Raw genomic sequence first — 17,965 nt, forward strand, 5'->3', positions numbered from 1 at the left:
AGATGACTTCCGGCAAGAGAGAGGATGTGGGTTCAATTCCCAGCAAGGGCAGCAGAATTTTTTCTTTTTCCTAAATATATCTTATCAGCAGCTATTAAAAAACATTCGTATGGATAGCAGAGAGTGACATCATCCGCAGATAAACAGAACTAGCCCGAAATTAAGTAGAAAAAGAACATGTTCCTTTTTCAACTCATTCCCATTTTTCTGATGACACAGACTTATGATTAAGAAATGCGGTTTTTTTTTACTCAGTGGGTGTGTATACGCATGAAGAACAAAATGGCTATCTCAGTTGAATTTTGATTTTTTTTTGCAGAACATGTACCTTTTTCTTCTCACCAATTCAATTTATATGAATAATTTTTGAGAAAAGTCATAGAAAGAATTGGCCAATGCATATGCAAAAATTAATAAATATAATAATATCACAATTAAGTTAAAATAGCATCATTAATGAGTGGCTACTAGTTACTCAATGAGAATAAAATGGTGAGGCAACCGGCTCATAAAAGGAATACTATTATGATATTCATGGGTCGAAAGCGCGAAAAGAATTTATTACACTTGCAGAAGTTTTCTTCAGAAAGAGCTAAATCTTTTTAATTGTGGAGAAAATGTATTCCCCCAGCAAAGTAACTATTATACATCTATCTTTGAATAATCAAAAATATTAAAAAAATTGAATTCAGCATAGTTTTAGAGTGAATTGAATGGATCTCCAGATTAATTTGTGACTTTAACGTATCAAAAATTAAAACTGATTTCAACTGTACAATTTCTTTTCTTATAAAAGCTTCTAGTTCTCACTTACCTCATTTGTATCAATATCAATGAGATCAAACATTGCTCTAGAAAGAACAAGAACCAATTGCTTGCACCTTAAAAAATTAATTCTCATTAGTTTTAAATTTAATATGATAGAATACATCTTCATTAGCTAATATCATAAAATTAGATTATCATAAAATAATCTTTTCATAAGACATGAAAAATAAGGCCAGTAAAATATTTTTTAAAAACCATGAAAAAAAAAAACCATTCCACAAAAACGGACATGATTCATTTAAAAACAATAGACTACATTAAATTAACCTTTTTGCAGCTAATATGTTTTCAATAAAAGCAGTGAGCATGGAGAAAAGTATACTTTTCTGTACCATTTAAGTGCTAAGTTGTTGTCTCTGGTGTACAACTATATGCAGTATCCTTCATGAGAAATAAAAGAAAAAAATCTCTCCCGTTCCAACTGTTTTTTTTTTTCTGCCTCTTTTCTTCAGATGGAAAAAAAAGCTATAATTACTCTTTATAAAAAAATTTCTTCAAATATTCCTTACATTAATTTAGAGTATTTATTATATATTCAACTTCATAATCTTACCATAAAGATTCTTTTAAAAACCATAAGAATCTTGTGCAATAGAAATGAAACTTGAAAAGGAAATTTGTACTATGGATGGTGGATACGATATTAAGAGTAATATCAATTATGCAAGTAAAAACCTGATTTTGACATCACTGATCAGATCCAATAGATTTTAGGAGTGCTCCATCCTCATGATTAGATGGGTTACTTGTTAAGTAAAGGCTTGAAAAAAATAGTAAATGTACCAGTAAAACCTAAGATTAATGAAGGGAATGGGTTAACAGTTTTTTTTATAGAGTTCACACATTCCTGACTCTTACATCATCTACCTACACAAATTGGCAAAACCCCTTTTTGCAAATTTACTCTTGCATGGATTCTCTATTTCAGACTTCATCTATAGAACCGGACTGAAGACAATTGAAGCATTTCATTTTTTGTGACACTGGTTTTTTCATGGAACCAATTCACTTTACTGCGTCAAAAGAAGTTTCACTTCAAAAAGAATATTTTTTTTCAATATATATGATTAAACTACACTAGAACCTCTCTAATCTGGACTCCTCTGGATACAGATGATTAGGGATCAAGTTTTGTTTATTTCCCAAGTTTTTGTATTTTAAGCAGTAATATACCTTTTGCTTGAAGGTCATAAACGGTAGATTTTCTGATTTAGTATTCTTTTCACAATATTTGTACTGTTTTTCCATGTTATATCTGTTTTAGAAGTTCAAATTTTTCACACATACTCAAAGTGTTATGGAGTGAAATGTTGAGAAAGATGGCGCCACATGCCGGAATCGAGTTGGCGAGTGTGTGTGGGTGCGCATATGCAGAGAGTGGACGAGGAGAGTGAGTGACGATGCGGTGGACGAAAGACGGTATAAGGATAATGTCTGTAACTCTATGTAAATAATATTATAGTTATGATTAAATCTCAAATTTGTGGGATCTGCCTGGATTTTCAAAATGACAATGATTCCTAAGACGACCATTCCCAAGATTCCTAAGATGACCATTCCAGAGATTTTTGAGATGACGACGATTCCTAAGACGACCATTCCCAAGATTTTCAAGACGATGGCGGTTTCCTTCTAGTGATGACGTCATTTCAAGATAATGACGGTTTCTTTCCAGTGACGACGACGGTTTCTTTCTAGTGATGACGTTATTTCAAGACGACGATTTCAATTCCATTCAATGAAGACAGTTTCCATTTGTCAGCGATGAATCTCACTGATCTACAACACCAACCGCAGATCCCTTTTGACGACGATGAATTCACTGTGAGTGCATTTTGATCAGTTTCCGACGAACAACATGTTGATTTGTTTGGGTGAAATCCCTCAAATTAACGCTAACATAAAGAGCGCATCCGCGAAAATTGTTAATAAATTACGTAAACTCATATTCAGGTCTGAGGGTGATAGAGGAAATCGAAAGAGACTCAGGAGTTTCAATGGTTTTTGGTGCGAGCATGGCTCTGGGGAATACAAAAACCGACTGGCTGTAATTGTTGAGCAATGGAGTGAAACAGATCAATTGCTGGTTGCAAATTTCCTGTGCCTAGACTGTGATGTAAGACGGGATCAACTGCCAAAAAACATTTTATCGACTTGAATAGCTTGAATCAGAAACTTCAGGCATCTGATGACGAAGAATCTGACGATGAAGAAGACAACCATCATAGTGTTTCCATTTCCAATGATGAAGACAAGCCAGATGGCCAATTATGTATGACGACTCAGACTTGCGAACCGACCTTAGCGTTACAACAGATGTCAGAGATGGTGCTTCCAGTAAATGATGATAATGAGTCGATAGTTTCAAGACCTGGTTCTGCTGATTTCAAGTGCTACATGGTTCTACATGGTTCGTACTCTTCCAACGAAAAAAAATTCAAGGACTATTCAAGCACTTTTCAAGGTAAAACTTAAAAATTCAAGGACTTTTTTTTACAAACGCATATTTTTCACATGAATAGGCACATATTTAATTTTGATTAAATCTTTCAGAGATTACATTTCTACCTACTTTATTTCACATTATCCGTAATGAATAAAGGAGGCCACATACACATATATATCCTACAAAACATATGACACATTGAATAACACAGTTCGTGCCTGTCAATTTCCCCATTGAAACGTAGTTTAGTCTCTAAATATTGCAATTAATTTTCTTTTAAAGACTAAAAAAAAAGAACTCTTCTAAAGATAGAAAAAGAAAAATTATTTCTTTCATCAATTCTGGAATTATTTCTTTCATCAATTCTGGAATTATTTCTTTCATCAATTCTGGAATTATTTCTTTCATCAATTCTGGAATTATTTCTTTCATCAATTCTGGAATTATTTCTTTCATCAATTCTGGAATTATTTCTTTCATCAATTCTGGAATTATTTCTTTCATCAATTCTGGAATTATTTCTTTCATCAATTCTGGAATTATTTCTTTCATCAATTCTGGAATTATTTCTTTCATCAATTCTGGATTTGTTTCTTTCGCTAATGCTGAAATTCTTTCTTTTATTAATTCTAAAATTATTTCTTTTATTAATTCTAAAATTATTTCTTTTATTAATTCTAAAATTATTTCTTTTATTAATTCTAAAATTATTTCTTTTATTAATTCTAAAATTATTTCTTTTATTAATTCTAAAATTATTTCTTTTATTAATTCTAAAATTATTTCTTTTATTAATTCTAAAATTATTTCTTTTATTAATTCTAAAATTATTTCTTTTATTAATTCTAAAATTATTTCTTTTATTAATTCTAAAATTATTTCTTTTATTAATTCTAAAATTATTTCTTTTATTAATTCTAAAATTATTTCATTAATTCTGGAATTATTACTTTATCAATTTTGGAATTATCTCTTTTATCAATGCTGAAGTTGTCTTTCATTAATCTTGGAATTCTCTTTCATTAATTTTGAAGTCATCTTTCATTAATTTTGGAATTATCTTTCATTAATTCTGTAATTTTTTCTTTCATTAACTCTGTAATTTTTCTTTCATTAATTCTGTAATTTTTCCTTTCATTAACTCTGTAATTTTTTCTTTCATTAATTCTGGAACTATCTCTTTCATTAATTTTGGAATTATCTCTCATTAATTTTGGAATCATATCATCGATACTGAAATTATTTCTTTCATTTATTGTTTTAAACAACTATGGATGCCATTAGAAAATAACAGAGATACGCCGACATTCAAGGCGTCACGTGATCTTCCAAGGAATGATATAGGCCGCTGACGTCATACCAGCACCGGTACTACAGGGTAAGACGACATCAACGTGTATTAAGGAGTTCTACTATAGGGCACGGGGGGGGGGGGGGGACAACTGCCCCGGGTGGCAATTTTTAGGTGAACACCGTTATAAAATTATCGGATTCCGAATTGGTGGGAGCGGCAAGACAATACAAAAATCCTAGTTATGGCCCTGCGTCATATTCCCTCCAGTAATATAAGCTCAATGGATTTCAGCGCCGATTCACCCATTGAAGAACAGCTCGCATTTGGTGGCATTTTTGTCTGGCACACTCAGCAACCAATCTTGATAGAAGGGATTTTTCAGCCACAAGTAATTAAAAGTACACACACTTGCTACTCATTTTTTGTTTTCTTTCTTTAAAGAACCTTGTACAAGCGCTTCACATCACTCCTAAATAAATATTTTCTTGACAGCATGGGCGGCGATACGGGGGGGGGGGGGGAGGGGCTAGCGTGAAAGGTGAAGTTGATTGATCTAATGTATATATGCATATATGAATTGACATCATCGTGCCCCCCCCAGACTTCCAAGTCAATCTCCGCCTATGATTGACAGTAATCAGAGGAAGCTTCGCTCACTTACGGACCGAAAGGCTGAAATTATTTCAGCAAAAATTAGGAAATTTTTTTTCTAAGATATTGATTTCTCAAGTCCTCCAGAAAAAATACCTAGTAAAAAAGTTTAATGACTTCCAACGACTCCAAATACGTCTACATACGATCGCAGGACACATGCTACCATAAAGCCGGGTGTTCCTAGAAGTGGGTTGTTGGGGGCCAGAGCGTGCCGACTGAGCTGAAGAAAAAAAACAACGATCGGAAGTTCATTTTGAACACTAGCTTTTATTCCATAAAAGTTGCAAGAAAAAAACAAGATCATAAAAAAAATAAATAAAACGGCCGACAAATAACAACCGGCAATCTCAGGGAGAAAAAAAACAATCCCGACATACACGCGGAAAAAAACCAGCCTACAGTATAAAGCCGAGCTCCCGTGAGGGTGAGAGCACGCCGCCCGCGATTTACATATTGCATCGGGCCCAGCGGTTCCACGTGCACAGAGAATAAAAAGGGAAAAAACATTCCAACATAGGTTTTTGGCACCGCATGAACCGAACTGGATCATTTCGCGTCGACAGAAACGTGTTACATAATCACACTACGCGTTTGTGTATTTCTACCGTGGCGCATCAGCTACTCTGTCATTTGCATACTCCGGCTTGAAGGGAAGCATCGAGCTCGATGAAGGGAAGTGAAAGAAAACAAAAATGAAGAGAAGATCGGTAAAACGAGTGGCGCACAACGCATTTGACTCCTCCAGAAACAGTCAGCCAATCTTACCCGACGTAAAACACTGCAGTGAGGCTTGTTGCGCTCTCTAGGAAAACAGTCGAACTTGAATTATTGGTGAGTGGACGGCGTGTCACGCTGGGCAATTCACTTTGCACGCGGCACAGAGAACCTGCTCCTACAAAAACCCGGCTTAAGAATAATGGGAAAAAACTTGCTTTAAATCCAATTATCCAGGGTTATTGGCTGCTAAGGCTTTTTCCCTGTGCTTTGCACTTTAACGACGTCACTTACGGAGTAAAAAAAAAAAAGTGGCGAAAACTATTTCGGAAAAAACAAATTTTTCAAGGACTCTCACAGAATTCTTAAAAAAAATTTCTTTTTCAAGGACTCTTATCGATTTTCAAGTACTTTCAAGGCCTTGAAAATGAACTTTTTTTTTCAAGGACTTTTCAAGGTTTTCAAGGACCGTACGAACCATGATCTACAACGTACGTTGCAGAACAATCTGGAAGAATTTTTATAAAGGTGTAGAAAACACTATTATGGGAATTTTTAACACAGAACATTTCTAGTCAGCCAAGGGCTCATCTCGGAACAATGCAAAACATTGTGCTTTGGGGGAATGACAAAACTGAAATTTTTAACACAGTACTATACCAACCATAAGTTGATACGCCCAATCTTTGGGGCTACCATGTGACCCAAAACTTTATTACGGGCAATAAAAATAAAAACAAATTACAATCAATAAATAACTCACCAAACTATAGCCAGATGATCTGTAGATACCCAAACACCTGGTATTGAGGTTGTCTGAAAATAATTAGTGTTAATATAATTTTTTTATATATATAAATTAATAAAACTTCAAGATTTATTAGATGGTTTGATTATTTATCAAGTGATTCAGCTTCCTGGAATAACCTGTTAATGAGATGACTGAATTTATTTATTTTTCCATGCGATGTAACTATTTGGAAACTTTCAAAATCACATACATTAAAGTGCGATTAGACAATTTCTAATACCAATCAAAATACATGATATATTAAGAGTACATAACATTGCTATTCGTGGCAATAAAGGTTACAAAATGGTTTTTTTTTTAGGTTCATAAGTACCCATTGGCAGCACAGTGGTAGTGGGCTGAAGTTTGTTTTCCAACTTTGAGGAGAGAGAATGTCATTCAATCTCCCATTTAAAAGAGTCCTTCCAAAGCTTTGGGCATCTTTCACTTTCAATATTAAAGATAGACGAAAGCATTATAAACCTCAGACACTTATGAATGTGTTAGAAACACATGCACATACATGTGCCATTCCTTGGCATGTACTGATTTGTTAGAAATTTCCCAGAGGAATGTTAATGAGGTGCATAGTGGTCTAGTAGTAGTAGCTTAATAGGAAGACATGGATAAATGATTCTTGTAATGAAATAATCGTAGATTTTCCTAAGTTTCCTAATATTGCATCTATGAGAAAGAAATATTTGCAATATGAAATAATTTCCAAAATTATATAAATTTTTTGTGCATGAATAAATTACTGGCCTTCTCTATATTTTATATTAATATATTTTTAGCTAAAAGAATCCCATTGCTTTGATCATATCAAATTTTTCAGTACAAAAAAATAAAATTTTTGTTGCATGAATTAAATTATTTGTTCAAGTTTAATATGTATATTTATACATACACGTTAGCCAAATTAAACTTAGTGAATAATACGAACCAGAACATGATAATCAGCCGCTTTTTCTCTGGATTTCATGACAGTAAGTTCACTTTTGACCAAAATATCTCTCTGTCCACCCCCCACAGAAATTATTGGAATTTGCAATAATCTAGAGTTGATTGCCCATGTCTCATCAATTGCTTTATAGGAACTAAAAATTCCATAGTCAAGAGCAAAAACTAAGAAAAGAAAAGGCAGAAAATTAACACATTCATTTCTAGAAAGAATGAATTCAAACAAAAAAATATTTCAGACATAAAAATTTTAATTGGCTCAATTATGAGAATTGCCATTAAACTTAAAAATTTCAAAGTTGTGTGAAAATTCACTATATTATAATATTTCTTTGAATCTTGTTTGGAATTGTCTTTAATCTATTGTTTCATTTCTCTAGATACAACAATATTCTTTATTTTGATAAATCCCTTTATAATAAAATAAAATGGGGGCGGGGGGGCGGTAGCCTAGGTCGATAAGATAATTGCCTAACGTACCACAGGATGTTCAGAAACATTGTGAGTTTGATACCCAATTTGTATTTATCAGAAACTTTTCTGACGTGGGGGGTACAACAGAAACAGTGACATGACCAGAGAAGAGATTGCTACCGCAAGGAGTCCCACACCAAGGAGATAGTACACCAACCTCTCAGTGAGTATAAAAAAGGCTGCTGTTCAGAATCGGCAGTAAATTGTAGGTCTCGGTCTAATTAGACCTCATGTGCAGAAAATGACTGTGGTGACAAAAATTATCAACGATCAAACAAAATAAAATCAGGGTCAGTTCTAGACATTTTAAAGTGTAAACGAATACTATTTTGGTGATAAAAAATTGCCCCCCCCCTTCAGTAGGTGCCCTAAAAAATCTGATTTCTGTGGCTGCGTAGTTCACAGGATTCAAGATCTGGCACCAAGTAAAATAGCTCAAAAAGCAGCTACAACCATATTTATATCTCTCGCTCAAAATAAGTCCTATAACGTAAGACTCAGATTAAACAAGTTTTGTGTTATCTGCAGAGGTGTATACACTGGGAGGCCTGTGCCTGCCAAAGACGAGGAAAAATTTTAAATATTTTTAAAAACCTTAATAAAATAATTCAAATATCAAAAGAAAACACCTTTATATGCTATCTTAATAAATTTCTGTTAATTTAAATGTTTTTTGAAGGTTCATAACTGAAAATTCTGAGGAAGAAATTTGTTTTACTCCCTTCTATCAAACCTGGTGCAAAACCTCCAAAGGTCGATTCTTACATACGTCCTTGGTTATCTGAGGTATTACTCATAAATTGATTTTGAAAATAAGGTGTGATAAAATGCCTCTTTTCATGACAAACTGGTTCACGTTCAAGTAATGCCATAGGCTATATCTAGAGTTGTACACGTTCTTGTTCTGAAGGTAGAGACTTGAACCAATGTTTCCTAAAATGGGTGATATTGCCACTTGGTGGAGGGGAGGTAATGATCTCAGACAGGAGGGTGGTAGAAACTACAGATATAACATGGGACTTTGAAGGTTGTCTTAACCAGAGAAGAACAGAAATTTGAAATTTATTTTTCTCTGAGAAGGAGATCGATAGGAAAATGAGTTTGGAAGACAAACAAATTAAACCTGTTATTCACAAGCACTATGGTGCTTCCTGAAGCATTTGAGAGTGGTGACAGAAGACATTGAAATAGCTATTTTACAAAGCAAAGCAATGTATAGAAACTAATCTTCAAAATATTATAAACTTTTAAATGCATTTAGGCCTTTACACACATTCCAGTATACCTGATGTCTATGCAAGCATTGAATAGACAAAAGAGATATGATCAAATTTACCAATACAAGATGGGGGATTATGCATAATCACTGATAAATATGATAAATTCTCTGTACATGAAGAAAATTTTATTAGTCTTACAAGATGGTTGGTGATTAGGCATAATTCCCCAGATTTATTACTTTTACTGTAACATATATAGGCAAATTAGAGAAATAGTTAAGCTTAGTTTTTAAATAGTTCATTTTTGTACCTTTTCATTTCTTTCAGACCCTATACGCACAAATAAGCAGATTGCTTTTTCTTGCTATATATATTCTTCTTTCAACCTTGGGGAGTTCAGTCCTGCCTTCAAGGATTGTGAGTGCTTTATTGTTGGAATAAGGGCTAAACTCCCCAAGATTTAAAAAAATATTTCTGCAGAGAAAAAAAACCAATCCCCTCCTATTTATTAGTACTGGATCTGGAAGAAAAACCCCACATCAGTTAATAATAAATAGGGTTAAGAAACACAAAAACATCTTTAAATAAATTTTATTAACCATTACAGTCCTGGACAATAATTAAAATTGTTATACTAACTTGGTTGTTTGTGAGGAGCAGATAGAGTGAAAATGAGAGAAATACTGGAAGCGTCAAAATTATCAGCAGAATGGAGTAATCTAGCTACAATACCTCCCTGAAAAAAAATGAAAAAGTTAGTAGTTTAAAAAAAAATGTGCTGTAATTTCCTATATATAATCTACACCTGCAAATGTATTTCATTACTTCGAGGAACAGTCATTCTACAATCTTTAACAGCATGTAAGCCAAGCTCCACAAATTTTTGGCAGCTATCTATCACTACTAATGAAATCTTAGGGAATGAAAGGGGATTGTTCACCATAATTTTTTGAGAAAAAATGTTGCTCCCTCTAATTGCATCAACATGCCTTTTGATACCTTAAAAAAAAAGATTTTCTATGGAAGTCAAATATGGAGTGGTCAATAAAAAACTTATCTAATAACCTAAGTTATTCTTTGTTTGACTCATTGAAAACTCTGATAAGCCCCTTAATTCTTTTAAGTCCCCTTGCTCCAAACTACTGGAAAACCATTGATCCTAGAGACATACCACAAATTAGAAAAAGTATCCACAAATAATGTGTAAACCTCAGATACATCATTCATATTGCAATGGGTTGTATAGTTATTGAAATAAAAAACTGGCCTTCCTATATGGACACTCTGTCTTAAAGAGAAAGTTGTTGTCCTGTCTTTCCTGGGCCCAACAAAAACTTCCATGTTTTCAAGTGCAATATTCACTGAGATGTTTGAACTTAAAAATCAGAGAAAATATGGGAAAGAAGAATTGTATGTTAGTGTGTTTTATAAATGTAGATAATTTTTCACTCAGAAACACATCTTATACATACCATGGAGTGACCAATAAGGATCAATTTCTTTTTTTTTGTATACAGCTGCTGTATTACTTTCACACATTCTCTAACAAATTCTATAAAATAAAATACGAGAGCAGTAGAGAATAAAATATGATAGCAATAATATATGACTAAATACAAATAAGCAAAGGGAAAATTATTTGAAGTAAATTATGTAAAGGTTGGTTATAATTAGGCACTCCATTACTGATTCTAATAAACTGATTTTAATGAAACCTGGCATACATGCTATGCAGATTATTTAATAGAATGAGGGGGGGGGGAAGAAAATATTTCCACCTAGAGAAAATGTGCATTGCAAATATGACCATTATAAGGTCAGTTGTTGGGGTTTTTCCCTTCATAAATCTTATAAAGTGAAGCCTCCCATAACAACCACCTCCAAACAACAGTAACTTCTGAACGACAGCCAGATGTTCTTGGAACAGAATGCATTCCATTGGATTAATATTAAGGTTTATCGCCAAACAAGGATTTCTGAATAACAGCCACTTCCTACTATGGAAGTAAAAGAAACATTGCGTTACCATTCACCCTTTAAGCGGCAATGGCGAGATATCTTACCTCCAACATGGTAAACTCTTGAAGAGTTTAAACGAGATTGGAATTGGGGGCAACTTGCTGAATTGGATAGAATCGTGGTTAAGAGATAGGTCACAATGAGTTATGGTGAATTGGGAAGTCTCTGGTTGGACAAGCGTCACAAGTGGAGTTCCTCAAGGAAGTGTCCTTGGCCCCATACTTTTTTCACTTTTTATCAATAAACTCCATCAGGGTATCGATGGGATTACTAGCAAATTCGCAGATGATGTGAAGCCAATGGGGGTAATCGAGAATCAAAACGATAGTGAGTTGCTCCAGACCAACTTAGACAGGATTGCAGCATGGGCAAATGAATGGAGCATGACGCTTAGCGTTGATAAGTGCATGGTCGCTCATTTTGGTTCGAACAACCCACGGTTCTCTTACGAGTTGAATGGTGTCACTATCCCGGATGCAACTAGGGTCACCGATTTGGGAATTCTCATTGACGAGCGACTTAGGTTTTCTGAACATTGTTCAGCGGTGGTCAAAAAAGCGAATAGAATGCTTGGTCTCATTTTCAAAAAGGTCTCTTCGCGTTCTCCTAAAGTCATTCTTCTGCTTTTTCGAGGCTTAGTTCGTCCTGGACTGGAGTATGCTGTAAGGTTTTGGAGACCATACCTACAGAGGGACATAGACTTGGTTGAAGAGGTGCAGAGAAGAGCTACGAGTGTCCTTATTGGCACACTGGGCTTGAGTTATGAAGAGAGACTTCATTTTTTGGATATATTTACATTGGATGAACGCAGGTGTCGAGGAGATATGATCGAAGTGTTCAAAATTTTCAATGGGATGGATAGGATGGACCATGAACTTTTAGTACACCGCCAATCGACTGCTTTTACAAGGGGACACCAGTATTGATTGGTGAGGGACAATGCAAGGCTATGGTGTTGCAGGGAATTTTTCTCCAATAGGGTTGTTAATAAATGGAATAGCTTACCCCGAAGGTAGTAAACTGTAACACAATTGACACGTTTAAAAAGAAATACGATAAACATGTTGGGGTAAATCGAGAAGCTATCCATACTTAGAATAAGACAACCATAAATATTCTTTATGGGCATTGTATAATATTTTATCATGTATATATATTGTTTACAATTTTTGTTAATTGCATTTTTAATTGGGTTGCTATATTTTTGAAATATATGACATCCATATTTTTATGGGCATCTTTTTCTCAGCCACCTCGTTGGGCATTTTGCCTGTTGTGGCGTTGTATTTGTATAAAAGCCTCTTATTTCAGCATTGATATGTTTATTTCTCGATGGAACACTTTTCTCCTATACTCCTATCTTTGCAACTGCTGAAAATCGGAAGATAGCCTACTTTATTAAAAAAGATATTGCATTTTGAAGTGGGATTTAGTGATTTCTAATTGCCGCTGAAAGGGTTAAACATGCCTTATCACATAAGGAAAATAGGCCTTAAGATTTGCTCCAAAGAAGACTTTCTTCCTTGAACCCTTCAGACATAAAAATAAGTATGGGTTCTTCCCTATGTCAAAAGTTTTTAAAATGTCAGCTGGGCACCCCTGGGTTCTCAAAGTAGCTGATGAGTGTGCTGGGTGCATTTCAGAAAAGAAAAAATAGAAATTATGGTTAAATATAGCAAGTGGCTAGCTATGTCATAGACCAGAGTCCTTAATTTTCATGATGTTTGACCAAATATGCTAAAGTAAGCAGTAATTGAAAACAATTCTTTGGCTAACAACAAACAATAGCTGATTGTATTGAAGGATGAATCTGATCTCTTAAAGAATGCATATCCAAGGATATAAAGATTACAGCAGAGCTATAAGCATTTTTGTTTCTGAAATGTTTGTAAGAAATTAGATAGGAAAAAAGTGCCCGATCATAAATAAAAGACAGTCATGTAAAATTCACGCATCTTCAATGCAAAATAACTGTCAAGAAATAGTTTTTTCTAATTCATTATAGTATGGGTTGTTACTTTTCCACACAATCAAAAAGTTTAATGTTTTCAGAAATACTGAACCCCTCTTAACAATGGTAACCTCCCAACAAGTCATATTTCCTTCGTCTCATTAGTGGCTGTTGTTGGGAGATATTATTGTAAATGCATGGCATGTTACCAAGTTTTATTCAAATTGTCTCATCAGAACAGGTGTAATGAATGTCCAAGTACAATTAGTTTAATTACAACCAATCCAGTATATCTGATCTGAATAAAAAAATTTTATTCTACTATATATGGTCCAACAGAAAAAGGCCAAGAGGATCCTATGAATAAAATAATGTGTAAACCAACATGAGAAATCAGCAGTCTACAAAGGCAAATCAACGATGTTGAAGACCTGCTGACTTCTACTGATGTGAACAAAATTCTATGTCCTGGTGGGGATTTTTTATGTAAACCTTCAAAAAGGAGTAAAGTGAAACTTTATATAATTTATTTAATGTACAAACATTGTTTGTTCTGTGAAAGCGCTCGTAATCTTAAACACTTGTATATTGAATCAAACTTCCCCGTAGGAAATAATGGAAACTCAAATGACTCACTCCACAATTGTTCTTTTTGCACCAGACACAATCCATTTCAAAGGAGAAAAAAGCAGGCTGGTTTATTTTATACTATATTGAAGGCTCGAGTATTTCCGGAATGCAGAAGAGCAAGGGGCTTCATTTTAGAATTCTTGCTTGTATTAACACCCAACAGGAGAGTGAGGCAGTTATTTTATGTGCTTGTATTATGAATGCCACTTCTGTAGTCAGTGACATCTTGTTGAATGTGCCCAAATCGAACAAGGGCCCTTAATTTATTGAAAGGTTTCATTAATACACACATGCATATACTATGTCATAGCTACCAACTTTGGAGAATGAGAATTCTGGAAGTTTTTGCGTGGATCCAAATTCCGGACAAAAATAAATGTAAAAGGGATCTTTTAAAACATTTTAAGGATTTTTCCCTAGTAAGAGGGAAATTTTAGGGATATTTTGCCATTGCAGAAACACAGTGACACAGAGCAAACCATCGTTAATCATGGCCAACCTGTAGGGGTTAAAGTCCTTGGGTTAAATTACCTCTCAAAAATCAAATCTGCAAACCAAAAAATCTCTGTTGATCCCGAAATGGGAAATATGGATAAAGCAGATACATGCAATCATGCCAATTTTGGATTTCAAAAGGCCAGATTAACGCTTGCTGATTGGCAAATTTTGTGTTTTCTCCCCAAAAATGATGTTTTTTGTGATTTGATGAAATGAATTTACACAATGCTTATGAAGCAGCAGTTTTTTTTTTAGAGTAAATTCTCTGAGAATAAGTTTTTCCCTAAATGTAGGGATTATTTACAATCACGGGCGAAATTTGGGAGATAAAAGAATTTTTCGGGAGTCCGGGAGATAAAGCAGAAATTCGGGAGACTTGGCAGCTATGCTATGTTTTTTAATTTGGTCTTTCATTAGAATAACAGAAAGGTGACTCAAAAAATGCTTGAATCTGGACCTTTTCTCATCAAGTCCACAGTGAGGGAAAACAAACAATTGGTTTTTAAGTTGTGATTACATGACTCTTGGCAGACAAGATGAATACACAATACTAATAGTGCTCATTTGTGAAACTTTGGTAAGCATACTACTTGTATTTATCAAATCAAAATCTCTAAAAAAATTCTAGAAGTTTTGCTCATCCTGCAAAACACTCATAAACTAAGTTACTGTGTTGATAGCTAGAGTTTTATTGTATTCAAGATATACAGAAAACTGGCTATATGTAGAGATGCTGATTTTTTTGGGAAGAAAAATTCATCTCTGTTTTAACCAGGGTTGGGCATTTTGCACGCAAAAAGGTATTTTCGTTGGGACAGTAGCAAAAACTGGAAAAAATGGTTTTATGAATAAAAACATTTGACTCAATGTGTTTTATATGCAACTGAGACTTAAAATCATTACAACAATCAACTTTATAACGTTGTATGGTGAAGTACTCTGGTGGAAAATACATGTACAAATAAATAGACATACAGTTGATGCTCATTACAATGACCCCACGTAATCAGTTTTAACTCTGACTTAGTGAATTGATTCATTTCCTACTTATCTAATAGAGTGTTGTATGTATCCTATAAATCCAACTTAAGCCAAGGTTTTGTTGCTAGTGCTGGCGTACCTCAGGGATCTCTCCTAGGCCCATTGTTCATTGCCATCATTTTTATCAATCACCAATCTGCACTTTTCCAAAATTGTCAACTCTTTGCTGATGATTTGAGGATTTTTAAAAGTATTGATTGTATTGATGTATGTTATTGCCTACAAAATAAGTTGTCTTTACTTCACGAATGGTGTTTACTTAGTAGACTTAATCTCAATATTGATAAATGTTTTGTTCTTTCATTCACTCATAAAAAAGAATCCAATCTTTTTCACGTACAGCATTAATAATAGTCAATTGCTTAGAAGAACCTCTGCGACCAATTTGGGCTTTATTTATAGTACCAATTTTAACTTTGCTGACCATATTAGAAATCTTTGTTCTGTGTCATATAAAAAACTTGGCTTGCTTAAAAAAGAATGTCGAGAGATTTCAATAATAGTAATACTTTAATATCCTATTTTAATAGGCTTATAAGATCTAAAATAGAATACGCTTCAATTATCTGGAACCCATTTCACACTTGCCATATTATGAGTCTTGAAATTATTCAAAACAATTTTCTAAGGTATTTATATTTAAAAAAACATGGTCCTTATAACAATATTCTCTATCTGCCGCCTACTCATCTACGAAACAGTTTCAATGTCATTAGCATTACAAAAACGCAGAGAGTACTTGCTCGTTATTTTTTTCAAGAAACTGTTGACTAACCAAATTGATTGCATACCCATTCTTAACGAAATCTGTTTCAATATTAAGTGCCACAATACAAGATCTAATTGCTTATTTGCCGTCAAATCATTCAATACTAATGTTGGTAATTACTGTGCTGTAAACAGATCTTCCAAATTTTATAATGAGCTTCCTCGACATCTGGATATTTTTCATTCGTCTGTTACAGACTTTAGAAGATTTTTGCTGTGATTGCGTTGTATATATCTTTGTATAGCATTTTTGTTTTGCGTAATTTTTATTACTTTTAATTTGTCTTTTGTGTACTTTATCATGTCCTATTTTCTATTCTGTGCTAATTTTAATTTTTACTACAAGCTGTAATTGGATTTTAAACCTGTAGCTTTGTATTTTAAATAAATAATAGCAATCATTCCATTACAATGACTTGTAGGAAAAGTCCCTAATGTTTTCATATAACTCCATCCTATATTTTTCCTTTCGATACAACGAACACCTGTCGTCTGTGAATCATGGTCGTCATAACAATATACAATTGAATTTTTTTTAATGATCCTAGACATAAAAATAAATGTGGGAAGTATCAATGTTTTATGCTTAGCAAAAATCTATTTTTGTCAGGATGTTTTTCACTCTATTTTTTTCCCAGCTATGGCAAAAACTTACCAAACCCTAAAAATGATTATATTAAAACTAAAATTTAAGTTCAAAACTGTTCTTTGCATAATAAATGGGAAAATAGATGCATAACAATGTCTTGCATGCATATATATGAGGGAAGAATTTATTTTTTCTGGGACAGTTTTTATTGTCGTTTTTTCTGCCTATGGCAAAAATTTACCAATCCTGATACAGTGAAATCTTGATATAATGATGCTTTGTGGATCAAGAAAACAAATGTTGTAGACTAATTTGTTACATTGAGCATCATTGCAGTGAGGTTTCACTGTACAGTAATACCCTGACTTACACTACCCTGAGTTGCATGATTTTAGAGTTATGCAATTTTCTGTGAAAAATTCACATTTCTGAAATTCAAGCATAATCACTGGATTATTGATGAGATAGTGGAAATTATTAAGTGATGATCAAATAAAACAATTTTTTACTTGAATAAAAGCATTATATTTAATGAAATCACAAATTTTTGTGAGAGGATATGGTATGTAGGCTAAAGATGAAAACTTTGCCGGGATTTTGAAATGGAATCCCAAGGCTTGTTTGGTATCCGCTATTTTTAGAAGATAAGATAACAATTTTATACTTGAACTCCAACGCCAAGTTTAAAAAATAATTTTTACATAGCATTTGTACTGTTCACATAAAAGAGTACCATAGCATTATAGTCATAGTAAGAAAGAAAAATACAGGTGTTCTTTCTAAAATATGGTCACAATTAACTAATATCTATATGCATTCTGTGGAAAACTGTACCATGACTTACACAGTTGTTGCTGGTCTAACCTATTCTAGCTATTATCAGGGTATTGCTGTGCTTTTGTCTATTTCAGAAAGAATTTTTTCACTTTGGGAAAAATTTGCTACTTTCATAGCAAACACAATAGTGTGAATGATAGGGTATTGGATGCTTTAAACACTTTCACGAAACACAAGTTATGCTCATTCTTTGATTGATAAAATTAATAAGCATATATATATGTGCATATATCATGTTAATATAATTCTTAA

At 33.6% G+C, this 17,965-nt stretch overlaps 1 protein-coding gene across 4 annotated transcripts in view; it reads right to left on the reverse strand.

Moving 5' to 3' along the window:
* The window catches only part of PGAP1 (GPI inositol-deacylase), a 96,503-nt gene that overhangs the window by 59,343 nt on the left and 19,195 nt on the right, over window positions 1-17,965 (reverse strand). For all 4 annotated transcript variants that reach the window (XM_089252435.1, XM_089252438.1, XM_089252436.1 and 1 more), the window contains 5 exons: window positions 10,853-10,932; window positions 10,020-10,116; window positions 7,670-7,851; window positions 6,700-6,752; window positions 815-881 (listed from right to left, as the gene is read on the reverse strand). In XM_089252435.1, coding sequence (XP_089108561.1) covers window positions 815-881; window positions 6,700-6,752; window positions 7,670-7,851; window positions 10,020-10,116; window positions 10,853-10,932 — 479 coding nt within the window. The remainder of the gene's footprint in view (window positions 1-814; window positions 882-6,699; window positions 6,753-7,669; window positions 7,852-10,019; window positions 10,117-10,852; window positions 10,933-17,965) is intronic.

Source organism: Pholcus phalangioides, unplaced genomic scaffold (assembly GCF_987345545.1).
Source record: "Pholcus phalangioides strain wild (caught in Gottingen) unplaced genomic scaffold, Ppha-v1.0 ptg000029l_1, whole genome shotgun sequence".
Lineage (NCBI taxonomy): Eukaryota > Metazoa > Arthropoda > Arachnida > Araneae > Pholcidae > Pholcus > Pholcus phalangioides.